Source organism: Coregonus lavaretus (assembly GCF_964263955.1).
Source record: "Coregonus lavaretus genome assembly, chromosome: 22".
NCBI classification, from domain to species: Eukaryota; Metazoa; Chordata; class Actinopteri; order Salmoniformes; family Salmonidae; genus Coregonus; species Coregonus lavaretus.
In genome coordinates, this window is record NC_140009.1 from 19762376 (window position 1) to 19780740 (window position 18365).

Here is an 18365-nt window from a genome sequence, read left to right on the forward strand (position 1 = left end):
CAAATAATTTAAATACAGGGAGGGGCCAGGAGATCTGGTCACAATGCGGACGGATATGAGACCCATTTTCATACAATGTGTAGACATATTTCTGAAAATGTGGGCACAATCAGAATGTGGACAGGATCAGGACAAAGGTTGCATGTTAGCACCAGGTATAAACGGGGCTTATGAGTGAGAGAACGCATATCATGGTCACCGTCTCTGCTGCTTCTCCATAGACAAATGCACACAGTCAGACTGAGTTGGTGGCGTACAGTATAAATGCTAATGTATGGAGTGAGGGGGAGTCTTTTCTGACAACATACAGTACAACCGTATTTAGAGTCCATAAAAATCATACTGGCCATTCTTTTGAGAAAAGCTTTCCCTTCCTCCATACTTTACCACAATGATCATGTTTAAATGGCAGGGGCATAGATTAAACTTGATTTTAAATGGAAAAAAATATAAGAATTAAGGTCTGGATTCAAACAGAAGAGCCGCATAAAAATGTAAAGGTGATTTCCGATTGAGCCGACATACAGCATTTACTGTGAATGCAGTATCTGCGAACGAGGGAACATTGCCTTTAAATTTAAATTGAGCTATAACGCGGATCTTCCGCGACACAGATTGAATCCAGCCCTAAGTGAACATCTAATTAGAAACCCAATGGTCAACAATATTATTTTTCTAGAAAAAAGCATGTTGTTAAACTAAGATTTCATTAAATTTTCCCCATAAACTAGTAAGCTGCCCAAATTACAGAAATGACCCATTAAAACTTTCACCTCAAAATAAAACATCTGGAATAATGTTATCCCAAAAGGTTTGTTTAAATACTAGAAAAATAAATCAATTGCACAAAATAATATGCTACTGGCTTGTGATTCTACTGTACTAAACATCTCTGTGAGACACAGGGCATAAGAACATATATTTACATACAGTCAAGAGGATTTTCAAAATGTTAAAAACGCAACTTACATAAGCTATTATACAAATAAACAACACACAACACAAGATAAAATCTACTTTTTTAATGTTGGTACATTAGTCTTAAGATGCTAGTTAAGAAATTAGCATTTGATGAAACAGTGATGAAGTGTGTGGATATAACCAGAAGCAGTGTGATCAGTTTTGCATACATTTCCTGTACATATGGTGAAAAGACACTTCTGCTGAGACCTAAACATTTCAAAGTGTTACTGACAATAATAAAGTACTACATAGAGAGATGGGTTAGAAAAACAAATGTCAAAAACATTTGACTGATAAACCTAAAAACATCTTAAATATTAAATGAAATACAGAAAAAAAAAAAAAAAAAGGAATTAGAAAATCAGTTTACTGAGGGCTCTATTCAATCAGATCCGTTATAGCAGACATCCGCATGGTGGTTGTTTTGGCAGTGTTGGAGGTAGAACTGCGTAAGAGCTGTCAAATCCCCAAGTGGCTCCTGGTGGACTTTGCCATTGGCTGCACGGAGTCACATTAAGAGAAATCTCATGCAGCCTTGTTTACAAGTTAAAACACTGGAATGTGAGATATAACCTACACCTCCATTAGGCTTACTGACATTTTTATTTTTTTTGTTTAATAATTTTCAATTTGAGTGTCATTATTTCTATATAGCCTACACTTTCTCCTTCTGAACTTCTAACGCGAGTGGGACATGTGGCTTCATGACAATGATCAAGAGCAGCTGCTCACCGATTTGATGGCACCAACCCAGTTACACCTCAGACACCACCAAAACATCAGCTATGTGGGTGTCTGCTATCGCCGGTTAATGCTTGATCTGATTGAATCTAAGCCTTAAAAATGTAGGCACTAGTATAACCATGGAAAAAACAATCAATCAAGATAGGACATGATCAAATGCTTCTTGGTTTGTCATGTCTTTTTGCCACATTGTGTTACCCATTTCTCCAACCCCCAGCAATTCCACAAAAACGAAGACATTTGTGATAGCAATATTCAGTCAAGATCAAATTGCTCTAAACTGTAAATTCATCTTTATAATACTTTATAAAACAGACTACCATGGTGATCCACAGACCAATTTCAAACAATCACTTATGAGATGGGTTCATCTACAGTCAAATAAGCTGCCAATACAGTCATCTAAATGTCGGTTTGGCTGCCGGTGACAAAACTAAAGTACGCAGAGACACTCAGAGCTATTGGTTGGTTGTATAGATTTTGGCGGTCATTTCAAATGCAGTGTGGTTCAGGAGAGTAGGCCAGTTTGTAGTGCAGGGAATAAAGTGGATCCTGGGAAACCAAACTGAATCCCCCTACGTTTCACTATTGTTTCACTTCAAGAGATTCTGTTTGGATTCCCATGAAGAGTATTCCCAATGGTCAACATGGCATGTTTTACTAAACAGACACTAAAGTTTGCTGCTTTTAAAGACCTACAGAGCAGAAGCACATTGGTTTACACTTTGATTCATGCATGTAGGCTTAATCTACAAGGCTTCAATGTAATGTAATGTTTACCGCAGTACAATTAACTGCACATTAATCCCCAAAAATATATTATATTTCTGTTTAAAAATGATTTAATGCCAGTCTTTTATAAATAACAACTTACACATAATGGCTGACCATTATGAAAGAGATTGGTGATGTGAGTGTGGTTTAAAGCTACAGAGCTCCTAACACAAGGAAGGCAACAATATGCTTACAAGGGAAGCTGATAATATTATACAATGACTTCACTGTATATCGGTTATAATTCCATCAATTCCAAATTCACTTTGAGCTGGTAGGCCAGTTTTACGGTGATTAGCTAGCTATATTTTATAAAGTAGGTATTTACATGCTTTATCAAGCTCTAGTGATAACTATTATTTAGTCCTTGAGGTTACAATTATCAATTAATTTAATCATAGCCAATGACTGAACAGCAAACCACCCTCGCCAGTCATACCTGTAGTTAAAAGGAACCATATGGCTTTAGATTCTGTACAAATCATTAGTCATTCATACACACTTGCAAACAGACAAATTACTCTTCTTATAATCTTATTAACCGCAATTGTTATTTTCATGACTCATGATTACTTTAACACTAAGTTGACTAACTAGGTAAACAGTGGCAGCTGAATGTACTGTAGGCCACTGCCACAGAGCTAGGGGACGCTAACGCTGTTAGCTAGCTAGCCAATAGCCATGCAGCAGAGTAACAAAGGGATATTTTGTGATGGGAGAATGGCTGACTGACTGACGGGCTGTATTCACAGACTGAGCACTGGCCAACGTGTATAGATACATGTGTGTGATTGGCAAATGGTCAAATGGTCATTCCTCTTATTCTTATCTACACATATAAATTACATTACAGGTAGTGATGAGAAGCTCGACCTCTGGATGTATATAGGGGCAGTGATGTAAAGTACTTAAGTAAAAATACTTTAAAGTACTACTTAAGTAGTTTTTTGGGGTATCTGTACTTTACTATTTATATTTGTTTCAACTTTTACTACATTCCTAAAGAAAATGATGTACTTTTTACTCCATACATTTTCCCTGACACCCGAAAGTACTTATTACATTTTGAATGACAGGAAAATGGTCCAATTCACACACTTATCAAGAGAACATCCCTGGTCATCCCTACTGTCTCTGATCTGGCGGACTCACTAAACCCAAACACTTTGTTTGTAAATGATGTCTGAGTGTTGGAGTGTGCCCCTGGCTATCTGTAAATGATGTCTGATTGTTGGAGTGTGCCCCTGGCTACCTGTAAATGATGTCTGAGTGTTGGAGGTTGCTCCTGGCTACCTGTAAATGATGTCTGAGTGTTGGAGTGTGCCCCTGGCTACCTGTAACTGATGTCTGAGTGTTGGAGTGTGCCCCTGGCTATCTGTAAATAATGTCTGAGTGTTGGAGTGTGCCCCTGGCTATCTGTAAATGATGTCTGAGTGTTGGAGTGTGCCCCTGGCTATCTGTAAATTATGTCTGAGTGTTGGAGTGTGCCCCTGGCTACCTGTAATTTAAAAAATCAAATGGTGTCATCTGATTTGCTTAAAATAAGGAATTTGAAATTATTTATACTTTTACTTTTGATACTTAAGTATATTTTAGCAATTACATTTACCTTTGATACTTAAGTATATTTTAAAACAAATACTTTTACTTTCACTCAAGTAGTATGTTACTGGGTGACTTTTACTTGAGTCATTTTCTATTAAGGTATCTTTACTTTAACTCAAGTATGACAATTGGGTACTTTTTCCACCACTGTATAGGGGACATGCAGACCTGGTTGGAATACTCCATGTGCGCTTGGTTTAGCTTGTCAGGTGCAATGGGACCAATGGAATAGTCCCAAAAGTGCAAACTCGCCATGCCAAGCAAGTTACATCAAACTAAAATATTTCAAATATTTCAAATAGGTATTCGACCCAGGTCTGATAGGGAGTAAGGGGAGGGGTACCCACAAAGCACTCCTGTTCAGGAACAAAACACAGTCTCCTCCAGACTCCGTTTCTGTTCCTTTCTGCTTTCACCTTTGATGCCTCCAACATGTCCCAAAGAATCTCCAAACCAATGATCAAAGGAGCATCACATCCCTGATTTCACCTTGACTGTTTGTTCCATAACTGTTAGAAGACGGGGGAGGGTTGTGCTAACAACACATAGATGCATGTGTTATACAAGGAGAGGCTATCGCCACTTCAGAGTTCCAATGGGAGACTGTGTGGTGCTTAGGACAGGAGTGTCAGCGGACTGGCAGGAGTGTAAGGGAGGCTGAGTGGATGTTGGGGGGTGTTCCCATGGAGCACACCTGGATCAGTAGATAACAGGGAGGTCAGAGTAATTCCTATCGAAGTAGCCCCCTGTGTAGAGCCAGTCCTGGGATGACGTGTAGGGGTTTGTGCCTGACTGGAACCATCTGGAAGACACGATAAGACACGATTATGGTTATTATGTTTTACTTTCAAAGATATACCACCGTAGACCTTTTTGTTCTGCAAGTACTTTACAAAAATTTTAAAAATCTTCAAATGCGAGGACGCTCAGTTGTCACCTAGTGGACCATTCCTCCTTGTCCTTGGAACGGTCTTTCCGTGCCGACCTCTGTTTCTCCTCCAGCCTCTCTTTCTCTCGACTTGCTTCATCTGCACATACAAGAACAGTGGATCTTATATGACCTATTGGGTATTGGGGCATATTCATGGTCCTCCTGACCACTGTATTCTTCTGTAGTTAGAAGCTGATACACAACCCTAACACTAGTTTCAATAAACCAGCCTCTAATAATTTGGCTGTGTGGATATGTGGCAAGCACTGACATACTTAACCCCCCTCAAAAAAACAACAATGGAACCTGAACACAAAAAGGAAATGTGAATGCATCACCCCAAAGGAACGGTAGAGGGCAGCATCATGTAGGCTGTGGGGATGTAATAGATAAAACTTCATTACCCATGTCTCCGTTCTCCATGGCTCTGATGTCGGGCCGCAGGCGGCAGTCTGTGGGGGCCAGGCGGTCTTGCATGCCAGGCTCCAACTCATTCAGCGACATGGCAAAGTTAGTGAAGTTATACATCTGTAAAAACAATATTATACAGAATGAATGCCAAAATGTATGAGTGTATGTGTGTATGCTGTTGGGTATACGCTAAGCTGTGTTTGTGTGTTACCTTAGCAGAGTGTTGGGGTCGTGATGATATCCTCCACAGCAGGGTGCTGCCAGGGATCATAGCTACTGTCTCCTGGACCTCAGGCATGTCATCTGCATCATCGTTGTCTGCCCCCTCAGGCTCCTCCTGCACACACACACAAAAATAGCACTGCTTACAAAATCTAATAAAATATGTGTATTTTCCTTCTGAATAAAGCAATAACATCAGAAATGACTTCAGCAAGGGATTAGTCTACTTCATGTACCATGAATATACCATATCTACTACATACAGAATACTGTACTATGAAATGAACGTACACTATAATGTTCTCACAGGTTCACTACACATAGTAATAACATACAAGCTACAGACTACTACAGAGACCGAGACTACTTGTCTCGTTTTTACCTTGACATTATGTGATGGCATGCTGCCAGAATCATCAGGAAATCAAAATCAGAGGACAGTTATCAAGAGAAGTCAATGTTGTATTACAATGAGTCAACAAACATTAAAAAACACAATATGTACACTACAGTCGTGGTCAAAAGTTTTGAGAATGACAAGTATTGGTCTTCACAAAGTTACTATAGTATACTGAAGTATAATTACAAGCATTCCATAAGTGTCAAAAGGCTTTTATTGACAATTACATTAAGTTTATGCAAAGAGTCAATATTTGCAGTGTTGACCCTTCTTTTTCAAGACATCTGCAATCCGCCCTGGCATGCTGTCAATTAACTTCTGGGCCACATCCTGACTGATGGCAGCCCATTCTTGCATAATCAATGCTTGGAGTTTGTCAGAATTTGTGGGTTTTTGTTTGTCCACCCGCCTCTTGAGGATCGACCACAAGTTCTCAATGGGATTAAGGTCTGGGGAGTTTCCTGGCCATGGACCCAAAGTTTTGATATTTTGTTCCCCGAGCCACTTCGTTATCACTTTTGCCTTATGGCAAGGTGCTCCATCATGCTGGAAAAGGCATTGGTCGTCACCAAACTGTTCTTGGATGGTTGGGAGAAGTTGCTCTCTGAGGCAAAATTGTGAGTGAGCCCACTCGCTTGGCTGAGAAGCAACCCCACACATGAATGGTCTCAGAATGCTTTACTGTTGGCATGACACAGGACTGATGGTAGCGCTCACCTTGTCTTCTCCGGACAAGGTGTTTTCCGGATGCCCCAAACAATCGGAAAGGGGATTCATCAGAGAAAATGACTTTACCCCAGTCCTCAGCAATCCAATCCCTGTACCTTTTGCACAATATCAGTCTGTCCCTGATGTTTTTCCTGGAGAGAAGTGGCTTCTTTGCTGCCCTTCTTGACACCAGGCCATCCTCCAAAAGTATTCGCCTCACTGTGCGTGCAAATACACTCACACCTGCCTGCTGCCATTCCTGAGCAAGCTCTGCATTGGTGGTGCCCCGCAGCTGAATCAACTTTAGGAGACGGTCCTGGTGCTTGCTGGACTTTCTTGGGTGCCCTGACGCCTTCTTCACAACAATTGAACCTCTCTCCTTGAAGTTCTTGATGATCCGATAAATGGTTGATTTAGGTGCAATCTTACTAGCAGCAATATCCTTGCCTGTGAAGCCCTTTTTGTGCAAAGCAATGATGACGGCACGTGTTTCCTTGCAGGTAACCATGGTTAACAGAGGAAGAACAATGATTTCAAGCACCACCCTCCTTTTAAAGCTTCCAGTCTGTTATTCTAACTCAATCAGCATGATAGAGTGATCTCCAGCCTTGTCCTCGTCAACACTCTCACCTGTGTTAACGAGAGAATCACTGACATGATGGCAGCTGGTTCTTTTGTGGCAGGGCTGAAATGCAGTGGAAATTGTTTTTTTGGGATTAAGTTCATTTTCATGGCAGAGGGACTTTGCAATTAATTGCAATTCATCTGATCCCTCTTCATGACATTCTGGAGTATATGCAAATTGCCATCATCAAAACTGAGGCAGTAGACTTTGTGAAAATTAGTATGTGTGTCATTCTCAAAACCTTCGACCACGACTGTACAAGGCCCAATCTACTTTAAAAATAACGTTACTCTTCAAAAGGACATCCATGTTGTGAGACTCACTTACCTGACTCTTCTTCTTAGTCTCTCCCTTCTTCTCAGCCTTCTTGTTGGCCTCGTATGTCTGGGGGTCCACGCTCCACATGCACTCAGTCCACTTCCCATAGATCACACAATGCTTCTTTTTACTGCCAGGGACAGAGAGGGGTGGAGACATCAGCAGCCAAATACTGCAGCACCGACAGAGAATTACGGCGTGTTATCATTGTGTGTCACACTCTGTGTGACCCTGATTTAGCCCACTGCAATAAAAGGTTAAACTCCGTCCAATAAAAACACAGATTATGCTTTCCATTGTAAAAAGTTATTGCAGTGTGTCACCAAAAATGTCACCAAAACACTTAAAACTGGACCAGTGAAATCAGGACCAGAGAAGTAAGCCATAGGTGGTGTATCAGAGTGCCAATACTTCCACATTCTGTACCTCTTATCCTGAATGTAGCCCTCCACTTTGTGCAGCTCCTTCCCAAACATGCCACATGACTTGAAGTTCAGCACACACTTATCTCCAGTCCTGCTCAGGACAGACAGAGACGAGAAGAATGAGGAGAAAAGAAATAACCATACATTCCCAGACCATTATAGCTCAACTACTGTCTTTAGGGGCGAATCTTAACTACCACAAAAGTCACATTTTCACTTAAGCTTCGTTGACAATGCAGTCCTTAACGCTCAAATCAGTTTTGTTTTTCAAATCCGTTTTGGAATACTAACTGTCCAAACAGCAAGTTACAAGTGACCAAATCGGATTTGCGTGCGCTCAGACTGTAGTCATTTGCTGACATGGCTATGGTAGTTGTCATGGTAATGACAGGGGTGTGTGTGCAGTGGTTCTCATGCTTCCTCTTGCTCAGAAGTTCTTGTGTAGCAAGCGAAAGTGACAACAATGCCTGCCATAGACGTTTCCCAGTAGCTTTGACTGTTTGACTGTATGAACACTTTTTTAAGCCTCAAAGGATAAGACGATCCAACTTTCAACTTCAAAACGAGTCCTTTTTGGCTAACCACAAGAGTCAACTAACTAGCTAGCTGTTCAGCTTGCTATCATATTCACTCATTTGTTTGTAAACAATTAACAAGCTAGTTAGCTACCACGTCATGTTCTTGTCAAACTGTCAACAGAGTAGCTAGCAAGTAACAAGATATGCCAAATAAGTCTAAAAAACACTTGAGGGCAAATAAATCAGATTTCACTGTTCAGACAAGTCACATGGCCAAGTCACATGGCCATGTATCTGATTTCAAATCACCTGTGAATGTGATCTGAATCTGACTTGAGAATATCTGATTCCATGAACTTCTTGGCTGTCCAGACTACAGGAAAAAGATCATATTCAAATCGGAAACACAAAAAAATTGGATCTGAGTCACTTCAAACTGCCAGTGTGAACAAGACTTAACCCATCAATGCATAATTAAGTGAACATTTTGTTAAAGTGGAAGTTAGGATTTTCCCGTGTCTGTTCTGCTGAAAGTGGTGCATTCAGAAAGTATTCAGACCCCTTGACTTTTTCCACATTTTGTTACGTTAAAGCTTTATTCTAAAATTGATTAAATTGTTTTTTTCCCTCATCAATCTACACACAATACCCTATAATGACGAAGCAAAAACATTTTTTTGGAAATTGTTGCAAATTTATGAAAAACACAAAACTGAAAATGTAACATTTACATAAGTATTCAGAACTTTTACTCAGTACTTTGTTGAAGCACCTTTGGCAGTGATTACAGCCTCGAGTCTTCTTGGGTATGACGCTATAAGCTTGGCACACCTGTATTTGGGGAGTTTCTCCCATTCCTCTCTGCAGATACTCTCAAGCTCTGTCAGGTTGGATGGGGAGCGTTGCAGCACAGCTATTTTAAAGGTCTCTCCAGAGATGTTCGATTGGGTTCAAGTCCGGGCTCTGGCTGGGCCAATCAAGGACATTCAGAGACTAGTCCCGAAGCCACTCCTTCGTTGTATTGGTTGTAGGGGTGTAACGATCCATCTACTACATCGATGTATCGATTTATATTCCTATGATCCAACTACATCGATCTGTGCTCGGCGAGTTGGCCTTTTGGACAACATATATCAATCTAACATCGTTTTAAAATGTAATAAATCGATTGTATCGATACTAGGAAATAACCCATTGGATTTAAGCACGTCAGACTTTATATGGATGTTTTTTCTTAGCACTTTTAATGATAAAGGCTTTAAACATTACTCGATTCAGTCTGCCTATCCGTGACGTCATCGCCCCGCGCCAGCAGCAGCGCAAAGGCGCAACGACAACAAAACATAGCATGGCGGACGACAGAGGAGAAGCCGACGAGCGAGAAATTATCAAGCCACCATTGCGGTCCTTACAAGAAACAGGAATCTAGGAAACTTCACCTGCACTGTCCAGTATCCAGGTATTTATTTCAGTCACACTGGTAGAATTTTTGGCTAAAAGGTTACTGAATCGATTTCAAGTCACTGAATCGTTTCGGATCGTATCGTTCTAAATGAACCAATATCGTCCTTGAATCGTATCGACAACCACGAATCGTGATACAAATCGAATCGTTGTTAAAACGAATCGTTACACCCCTAATTGGTTGTGTACTTAGGGTCGTTGTCCTGTTGGAAGGTGAACCTTTGCTGCAGTCTGAGGTCCTGAGCGCTCTGGAGCAGGTTTTCATCAAGGATCTCTCTGTACTTTGCTCCGTTCATCTTTCCCCCGATCCTGACTAGTCTCCCAGTCCCTGCTGCTGAAAAACATCCCCACAGGATGATGCTGCCACCACCATGCTTCACCGTAGGGATGGTGCCAGGTTTCCTCCAGATGTGACGCTTGGCATTCAGGCCAAAGAGTTCAATCTTGGTTTAATCAGACCAGAGAATCTTGTTTCTCATGGTCTGAGAGTCTTTAGGTGCCTTTTGGCAAACTCCAAGCGGGCTGGTCATGTGCCTTTTACTGAGGAGTGGCTTCCGTCTTGGCCACTCTACCATAAAGGCCTGATTGGTGGAGTGCTGCAGAGACGGTTGTCCTTCTGGAAGGTTCTCCCATCTCCACAGAGGAACTCTGGAGCTCTGTCAGAGTGACCATCGGGTTCTTGGTCACCTCCCTGACCAAGGCCCTTCTCCCCCGATTGCTCAGTTTGGCCGGACGGCCAGCTCTAGGAAGAGTCTTTGTGGTTCCAAACTTCTTCCATTTAAGAATGATGGAGGCAACTGTGTTCTTCGGGACCTTCAATGCTGCAGAAATGTTTTGTTACCCTTCCCCAGATCTGTGCCTCGACACAATCCTGTCTCGGAGCTCTATGGACAATTCCTTCGACCTCATGGCTTGGTTTTTGCTCTGACAAGCACTGTCAACTGTGGGACCTTATATTGACTGACGTGTGCCTTCCAAATCATGTCCAATCAATTGAATTTACCACAGGTGGACTCCAATCAAGTTGTAGAAACATCTCAAAGATGATAAATGGAAACAGGACGCACCTAAGCTCAATTTCGAGTCTCATAGCAAAGGGTCTGAATACTTATGTAAATAAGGTATGTCTCTTTTTATTGTTAATACATTTGCAAACATTTCTAAAAACCTGTTTTCGCTTTGTCATTATGGGGTATTGTGTGTAGAGTGATGAGGGGAAAAAACTATTGAATCCATTTTAGAATAAGGCTGTAACGTAACAAAATGTGAAAAAAATTTAAGGGGTCTGAATACTTGCCGAATACACTGTATACACATTTGTATGCTTCCAAACAAAGTATTGAAGGTAAATTAAGGTAAACAAAATAGCCATTCCTATATTCACCTGTGGTTGAGGATCTCCACAGTGCCATACTGCTCAATCCACAGTTTACCCAGGATGACATTGTGTACACAGCAGAAAGGGTTGGTCCATGTATAGACCTCACCGTGCCTGGGGAGGAGAAGGGGAGTAAACATAGACACAATGGATTCTCACACACACGTTTGCTGAACAGTTAATCAAATGGCTATCCGGACTATTTGCATTGGCTCTATGCACACTCACTGGACTCTACCCACACATACTACACTGACACTCCAACACACACACACACACACACACAAACAAAACAGACACATGCATATTGACGCCACACACACACACACACAGACACGTTCACACTTCACTTACGCTGTTCCTACTCGGTTTATTATCTATCCTGATTGCCTAGTCACTTTTACCCATACCTACAGGTACATGTACATATTACCTCAACTACCTCGTACCCCTGCACATTCACTCGGTACCGGTAGTCCTTGTATATACAGTACCAGTCAAAAGTTTGGACACACCTACTCATTCCAGGATTTTTCTTTATTTTTACTATTTTCTACATTGTAGAATAATAGTGAAGACATCAAATCTATGGAATAACACATATGGAATCATGTATTAACCAAAAAAAGTGTTAAACAAATCAAAATATATTATAGATTTTAGATTCTTCAAAGTAGCCACCCTTTGCTACCTGTTAATTTAAATGCAATCCAGGTGACTACCTCATGAAGCTGGTTGAGAGAATGCCAAGAGTGTGCAAAGCTGTCATCAAGGCAAAGATTTGTTTAACACTTTTGGTTACTACATGTATTATTTCATAGTTTTGATGTCTTCGCTATTATTCTACAATGTAGAAAATAGTAAAAATAAAGAAAGATCCTGGAATGAGTAGGTGTTCTAAAACTTTTGACTGGTACTGTATCCTTATTATTTTTATTTTATTTTCTTATTTGTGAGAAGGGGAAAAAATTGTACTTTTTAACTCTGCATTGTTGAGAAAGGGCACGTAAATAAGCATTTCACGGTAAAGTCTACACCTGTTGTATTCGGTGCATGTGACAAATAACATTTGATTGGATTGATTTGACTCACTTGAGGAGTTCTAGTGTGATGGTTCCCTTGGGCTCGGCCTCCACACTCTTGCCCCAGAACTTGAGTTTGGGGTAGATGGAGCCGTGGAAGACGAAGTCCCCGACTAGGCTCTCAGCGTGGAAGGCACTGACGGGGGGGTGGTGGCTGACCTGCTCCGAGATCAGCCTGTAGCCCTGGTCCTCTCTGGGGGAGAGAGAAAAGAGAGAGAGAGAAAAGAGAGAAAAGAGAGATGGGGGGGGGGGGGGGGGGAGATTAGAGGCAGGACAGAAGGAGGAAAAAAGAGACACAGATTGTTATCATAGCATATTGAAAATAAGGTCAACAGAGGAACATAACAGTGTTATTGTTAAATTCATGGGTGGAAGCAGGTAAAGATGTCCTATTAAAGGCTTAAAGGCCAATACAGTGTGCAGTCTAGTCAGAGACATGGAGGAACAGTCCAGAGCTAGACAGTTTTTTACAACACCTCTCTATGCAACTTTGTATGGGAGTGTTGCAGTCCTGTCCCCTCACCGTGTCAGCTCGTAGGTCTCTCCTAGCAGAGGGTTGAAGGGCTTTCCAGTTCTGTCCCACTGTGATGCTACGGCCGACACAGCAAAAGCAGCTACCGCCTGGGAAGACAGGAGGGGAGGAGTCAGCCACAGGATTCACTGGCTCTCACACACACAGTTACTGTTTAGTCATCCAACTGGGTTATCGGAAGCGACTTTTGTTGTTACGGTGTGTATGTGTGCTCTCACCTGCATGCGCTCTATGGAGTCGGACAGCGAGCAGGCTTTGTTGATGAGGTATGTGTGCTCCATGTACTCAGTGATCCGCTGGAGGAAGCTCAGGGGCTCATTGAACACAATGGGCATGGTGATCTTGGACAGCTCCTACACATGTGCGCGCACACACACGCACAGAAAAGAAGCAAGATTAGAATGTAAAATACCTTCACACAAGTGGGATGAATTCAAACTCTTTAGCGTAGAGACAGAGAATGTCATGGTCTAAAAATAGATTTGTGATCATGAAGTGATTCTTTAGATATGGTCCGTAGCCCTTACCAGTCCAATGCATTTCTTCAGAATGCCCCACACACTGAAGTTGTTTCTGGAGAACATTGGGGTGGGTAGCGTTGTCCTGAAAGATGTAAGGATAAGACAGAAAGACAAAACACACAGAGACAACATATTAGTGTCTTGTAGAGAATCAGAGAAGGTGAGTATCACTATGATGACTATCACTACTACAGTATGTGATTGTAGAGGCTGACCTGTTCGGTGTTATCATATACTGACTGACAGACTGGGTAAGAGATAAATGGAGCATGTGGACTGGCCAGTATTCTTGCGGGGTTAAAGCTATTAAGAATGTGGGAGAAAGGGATGGGGGGCAGTAGAGGGAAAGAGAGAGAGAGCGAACAACAGAGAGAAAGAGCAGTCAGAAAGAGACAGATTACGATAGTGTGAGAAAGAGAGTGCGAGAGAGACCGACAAGCGAAAGAAATGGACGGAGAGAAAAAGAGAGGACCCGGAGTGGAGGACACAGCAGGAATCTTAGCGTACCTGTGCTTCCTGATTCCATTCCCCTGTGGCAAGGAACCATTGTTCCTCTGGGTGCCGTCGTACACCACGGCATCTTTAAAACTGGCCTCTGACATGCCTTCATACGACTCATCAGAGTCCAAGCCTAATACAGACAAACACACACACACACAAATTAGGGAAAGGCTAGAGAGCCAGTTAGAGTGCTGCACGTGCATCGGTAGCAGGATAGCTAACACTGATGTCGGGACATTGACAAACTTAACAGTGAGTGAGTGATTACCATGAAAACACGCAAGACTGATGGCTATGTTCAACAAGTATATTATTCTTCTGGCTTTATCTAGCTCTATTTTTGATATTTTAACTTGTCTCGCTGGCTTGCTAGCGTCTAGGTAATCAACCCTCTGATGACATAGTGATGTTGTAGACCAGGGGTGTCAAACTCATTTTAGCTCAGGGGCCACATGGAGGAAAATCTATTCCCAAGTGGGCCGGACCGGAAAAATCATGGTATACAGTGGGGAAAAAAAGTATTTAGTCAGCCACCAATTGTGCAAGTTCTCCCACTTAAAAAGATGAGAGAGGCCTGTAATTTTCATCATAGGTACACATCAACTATGACAGACAAAATGAGAAGAAAAAAATCCAGAAAATCACATTGTAGGATTTTTAATGAATTTATTTGCAAATTATGGTGGAAAATAAGTATTTGGTCAATAACAAAAGTTTCTCAATATTTTGTTATATACCCTTTGTTGGCAATGACACAGGTCAAACGTTTTCTGTAAGTCTTCACAAGGTTTTCACACACTGTTACTGGTATTTTGGCCCATTCCTCCATGCAGATCTCCTCTAGAGCAGTGATGTTTTGGGGCTGTCGCTGGGCAACACGGACTTTCAACTCCCTCCAAAGATTTTCTATGGGGTTGAGATCTGGAGACTGGCTAGGCCACTCCAGGACCTTGAAATGCTTCTTACGAAGCCACTCCTTCGTTGCCCGGGCGGTGTGTTTGGGATCATTGTCATGCTGAAAGACCCAGCCACGTTTCATCTTCAATGCCCTTGCTGATGGAAGGAGGTTTTCACTCAAAATCTCACGATACATGGCCCCATTCATTCTTTCCTTTACACGGATCAGTCGTCCTGGTCCCTTTGCAGAAAAACAGCCCCAAAGCATGATGTTTCCACCCCCATGCTTCACAGTAGGTATGGTGTTATTTGGATGCAACTCAGCATTCTTTGTCCTACAAACTCGACGAGTTGAGTTTTTACCAAAAAGTTCTATTTTGGTTTCATCTGACCATATGACATTCTCCCAATCCTCTTCTGGATCATCCAAATGCACTCTAGCAAACTTCAGACGGGCCTGGACATGTACTGGCTTAAGCAAGGGGACACGTCTGGCACTGCAGGATTGGAGTCCCTGGCGGCGTAGTGTGTTACTGATGGTAGGCTTTGTTACTTTGGTCCCAGCTCTCTGCAGGTCATTCACTAGGTCCCCCCGTGTGGTTCTGGGATTTTTGCTCACCGTTCTTGTGATCATTTTGACCCCACGGGGTGAGATCTTGCGTGGAGCCCCAGATCAAGGGAGATTATCAGTGGTCTTGTATGTCTTCCATTTCCTAATAATTGCTCCCACAGTTGATTTCTTCAAACCAAGCTGCTTACCTATTGCAGATTCAGTCTTCCCAGCCTGGTGCAGGTCTACAATTTTGTTTCTGGTGTCCTTTGACAGCTCTTTGGTCTTGGCCATAGTGGAGTTTGGAGTGTGACTGTTTGAGGTTGTGGACAGGTGTCTTTTATACTGATAACAAGTTCAAACAGGTGCCATTAATACAGGTAACGAGTGGAGGACAGAGGAGCCTCTTAAAGAAGAAGTTACAGGTCTGTGAGAGCCAGAAATCTTGCTTGTTTTGTAGGTGACCAAATACTTATTTTCCACCATAATTTGCAAATAAATTCATAAAAAATCCTACAATGTGAATTTCTGGATTTTTTTTTCTCAATTTGTCTGTCATAGTTGACGTGTACCTATGATGAAAATTACAGGCCTCTCTCATCTTTTTAAGTGGGAGAACTTGCACAATTGGTGGCTGACTAAATACTTTTTTTCCCCACTGTATATAACTTAAAAACAACAACTTCAGATTGTTTTCTTTGTTTTAATACGATCAACATACAACATAAAGCTGGAGCCTGAGGACAGTGTGTCCAAAATAGTACAAGCACAACATCACTATTAATCATAAAACACGTCAAGTTTATTTGAAAATTCTAAAGAAAAAGAACACACAAACACACAATGCCTCAGTGATTAACAGAACTGTTTCACAGATCACAGAACTATATCAGGGTGTCATTTCTCAGGCAGAAATGTAGATAAAAATAATGAAATCCTGTTCCCCAAACAAGTGCAAGAACCACAGAGTCAAGAATAGGTTAAATATACAAATAAAATAAAAACAATTAAAAACAATAGCACATCAACATAAAAACATATAAACATAAAGCTGGAGCCTGAGGACAGTGTCCAAAAGCACAACATCACTATTCATCATAAAACACCTCAAGTTATTTGAAAGTTCTGAGGACAAAGAACACACAAACACACAATGCCTCAGTGATTAACAGAACTGTTTCACAGATCACAGAACTATATCAGGGTGTCATTTCTCAGGCAGAAATGTAGATAAAAATAATGAAATCCTGTTCCCCAAACAAGTGCAAGAACCACAGAGTCAAGAATAGGTTAAATATACAAATAAAATAAAAACAATTAAAAACAATAGCACATCAACATAAAAACATATAAACATAAAGCTGGAGCCTGAGGACAGTGTCCAAAAGCACAACATCACTATTCATCATAAAACACCTCAAGTTATTTGAAAGTTCTGAGGACAAAGAACACACAAACACACAATGCCTCAGTGATTAACAGAACTGTTTCACAGATCACAGAACTAAATCAGGGTGTCATTTCTCAGGCAGAAATGTAGATAAAAATAATGAAATCCTGTTCCCCAAACAAGTGCAAGAACCACAGAGTCAAGAATAGGTTAAATATACAAATAAAATAAAAACAATTAAAAACAATAGCACATCAACATAAAAACATATAAACATAAAGCTGGAGCCTGAGGACAGTGTCCAAAAGCACAACATCACTATTCATCATAAAACACCTCAAGTTATTTGAAAGTTCTGAGGACAAAGAACACACAAACACACAATGCCTCAGTGATTAACAGAACTGTTTCACAGATCACAGAACTAAATCAGGGTGTCATTTCTCAGGCAGAAATGTAGATAAAAATAATGAAATCCTGTTCCCCAAACAAGTGCAAGAACCACAGAGTCAAGAATAGGTTAAATATACAAATAAAATAAAATCAATTAAAAACAATAGCACATCAACATAAAAACATATAAACATAAATCTGAAAGCGTTGCTCAAACTCCCGTAACAGTCCCGTTATTTTATCTTTGAACCGCTTCATGTCTGCCACATGTTGGGTCGCGCACACATTTTTCAGACAGGGGAAGTGAGCTGCATCACCACCGTCAAGTTGCGTCTCCCACAATGACAGCTTCAACTTGAAAGAATGTATGCTGTCATAATACTGCGTGACAACTTTGTTGCGCCCTTGCAGCTGTTTGTTCAAGTTATTCAGGTGCTCTGTAACATCCACCATAAATGCAAGGTCCTGCATCCATTCTGCGGAATGAAATTCTAACACTGGTTTGCCCTTTTCTTCCATGAACTGTTCAATTTCTTCTCGTAAATCAAAGAAACGCCTCAGCACAGCACCTCGGCTTAACCATCTTACCTCAGTGTGGTATGGCAGGCCATAGATGTGGTCTTTCTCTCTGAGAAGGCTGTCAAACTGACGGTGATTCAGGCTTCTGGATCGGATGAAATTAACAGTTTGGATGACCACCTTCATGACGTTATCCATCTTTAATGACTTGCAACACAAAGCCTCCTGGTGCAAAATACAGTGAAAAGTCAAAAAACCACGTCCTCCATTTGCAGATTGCACTTTCTCTCTGAACTTTGTCACAACGCCTGCTTTTTTCCCGATCATTGAGGGCGCACCATCTGTAGCCAGGCTGACAGCGCGGGACCAGTCCACTCCGACCCTGTCCAGCGCGCCGACGAGTGCGGTAAAAATATCAGCTGCTGTCGTTGTATCTGTCATCGGCACCAACTCCACGAACTCCTCGGTGACGGTCAATGTGTCATCAACTCCGC

The 18365-nt window shown here is 41.5% G+C and overlaps 1 protein-coding gene across 1 annotated transcript in view; it reads right to left on the minus strand.

Moving 5' to 3' along the window:
- Window positions 1–1007: 1007 nt before the first annotated feature.
- Window positions 1008–18365, minus strand: part of LOC311150417 (oxysterol-binding protein-related protein 2-like) — a 44433-nt gene continuing 27075 nt past the window's right edge. Inside the window, exons 3-14 of the mRNA XM_084187888.1 lie at window positions 14129–14252; window positions 13628–13703; window positions 13319–13453; window positions 13092–13189; window positions 12579–12761; window positions 11493–11600; window positions 8128–8217; window positions 7711–7831; window positions 5640–5765; window positions 5422–5545; window positions 5024–5114; window positions 1008–4888 (exon numbers count right to left, since the gene is read on the minus strand). Of these exons, the coding sequence (XP_084044014.1) occupies window positions 4786–4888; window positions 5024–5114; window positions 5422–5545; window positions 5640–5765; window positions 7711–7831; window positions 8128–8217; window positions 11493–11600; window positions 12579–12761; window positions 13092–13189; window positions 13319–13453; window positions 13628–13703; window positions 14129–14252 (1379 nt within the window). The 3' untranslated portion in view covers window positions 1008–4785. The remainder of the gene's footprint in view (window positions 4889–5023; window positions 5115–5421; window positions 5546–5639; window positions 5766–7710; window positions 7832–8127; window positions 8218–11492; window positions 11601–12578; window positions 12762–13091; window positions 13190–13318; window positions 13454–13627; window positions 13704–14128; window positions 14253–18365) is intronic.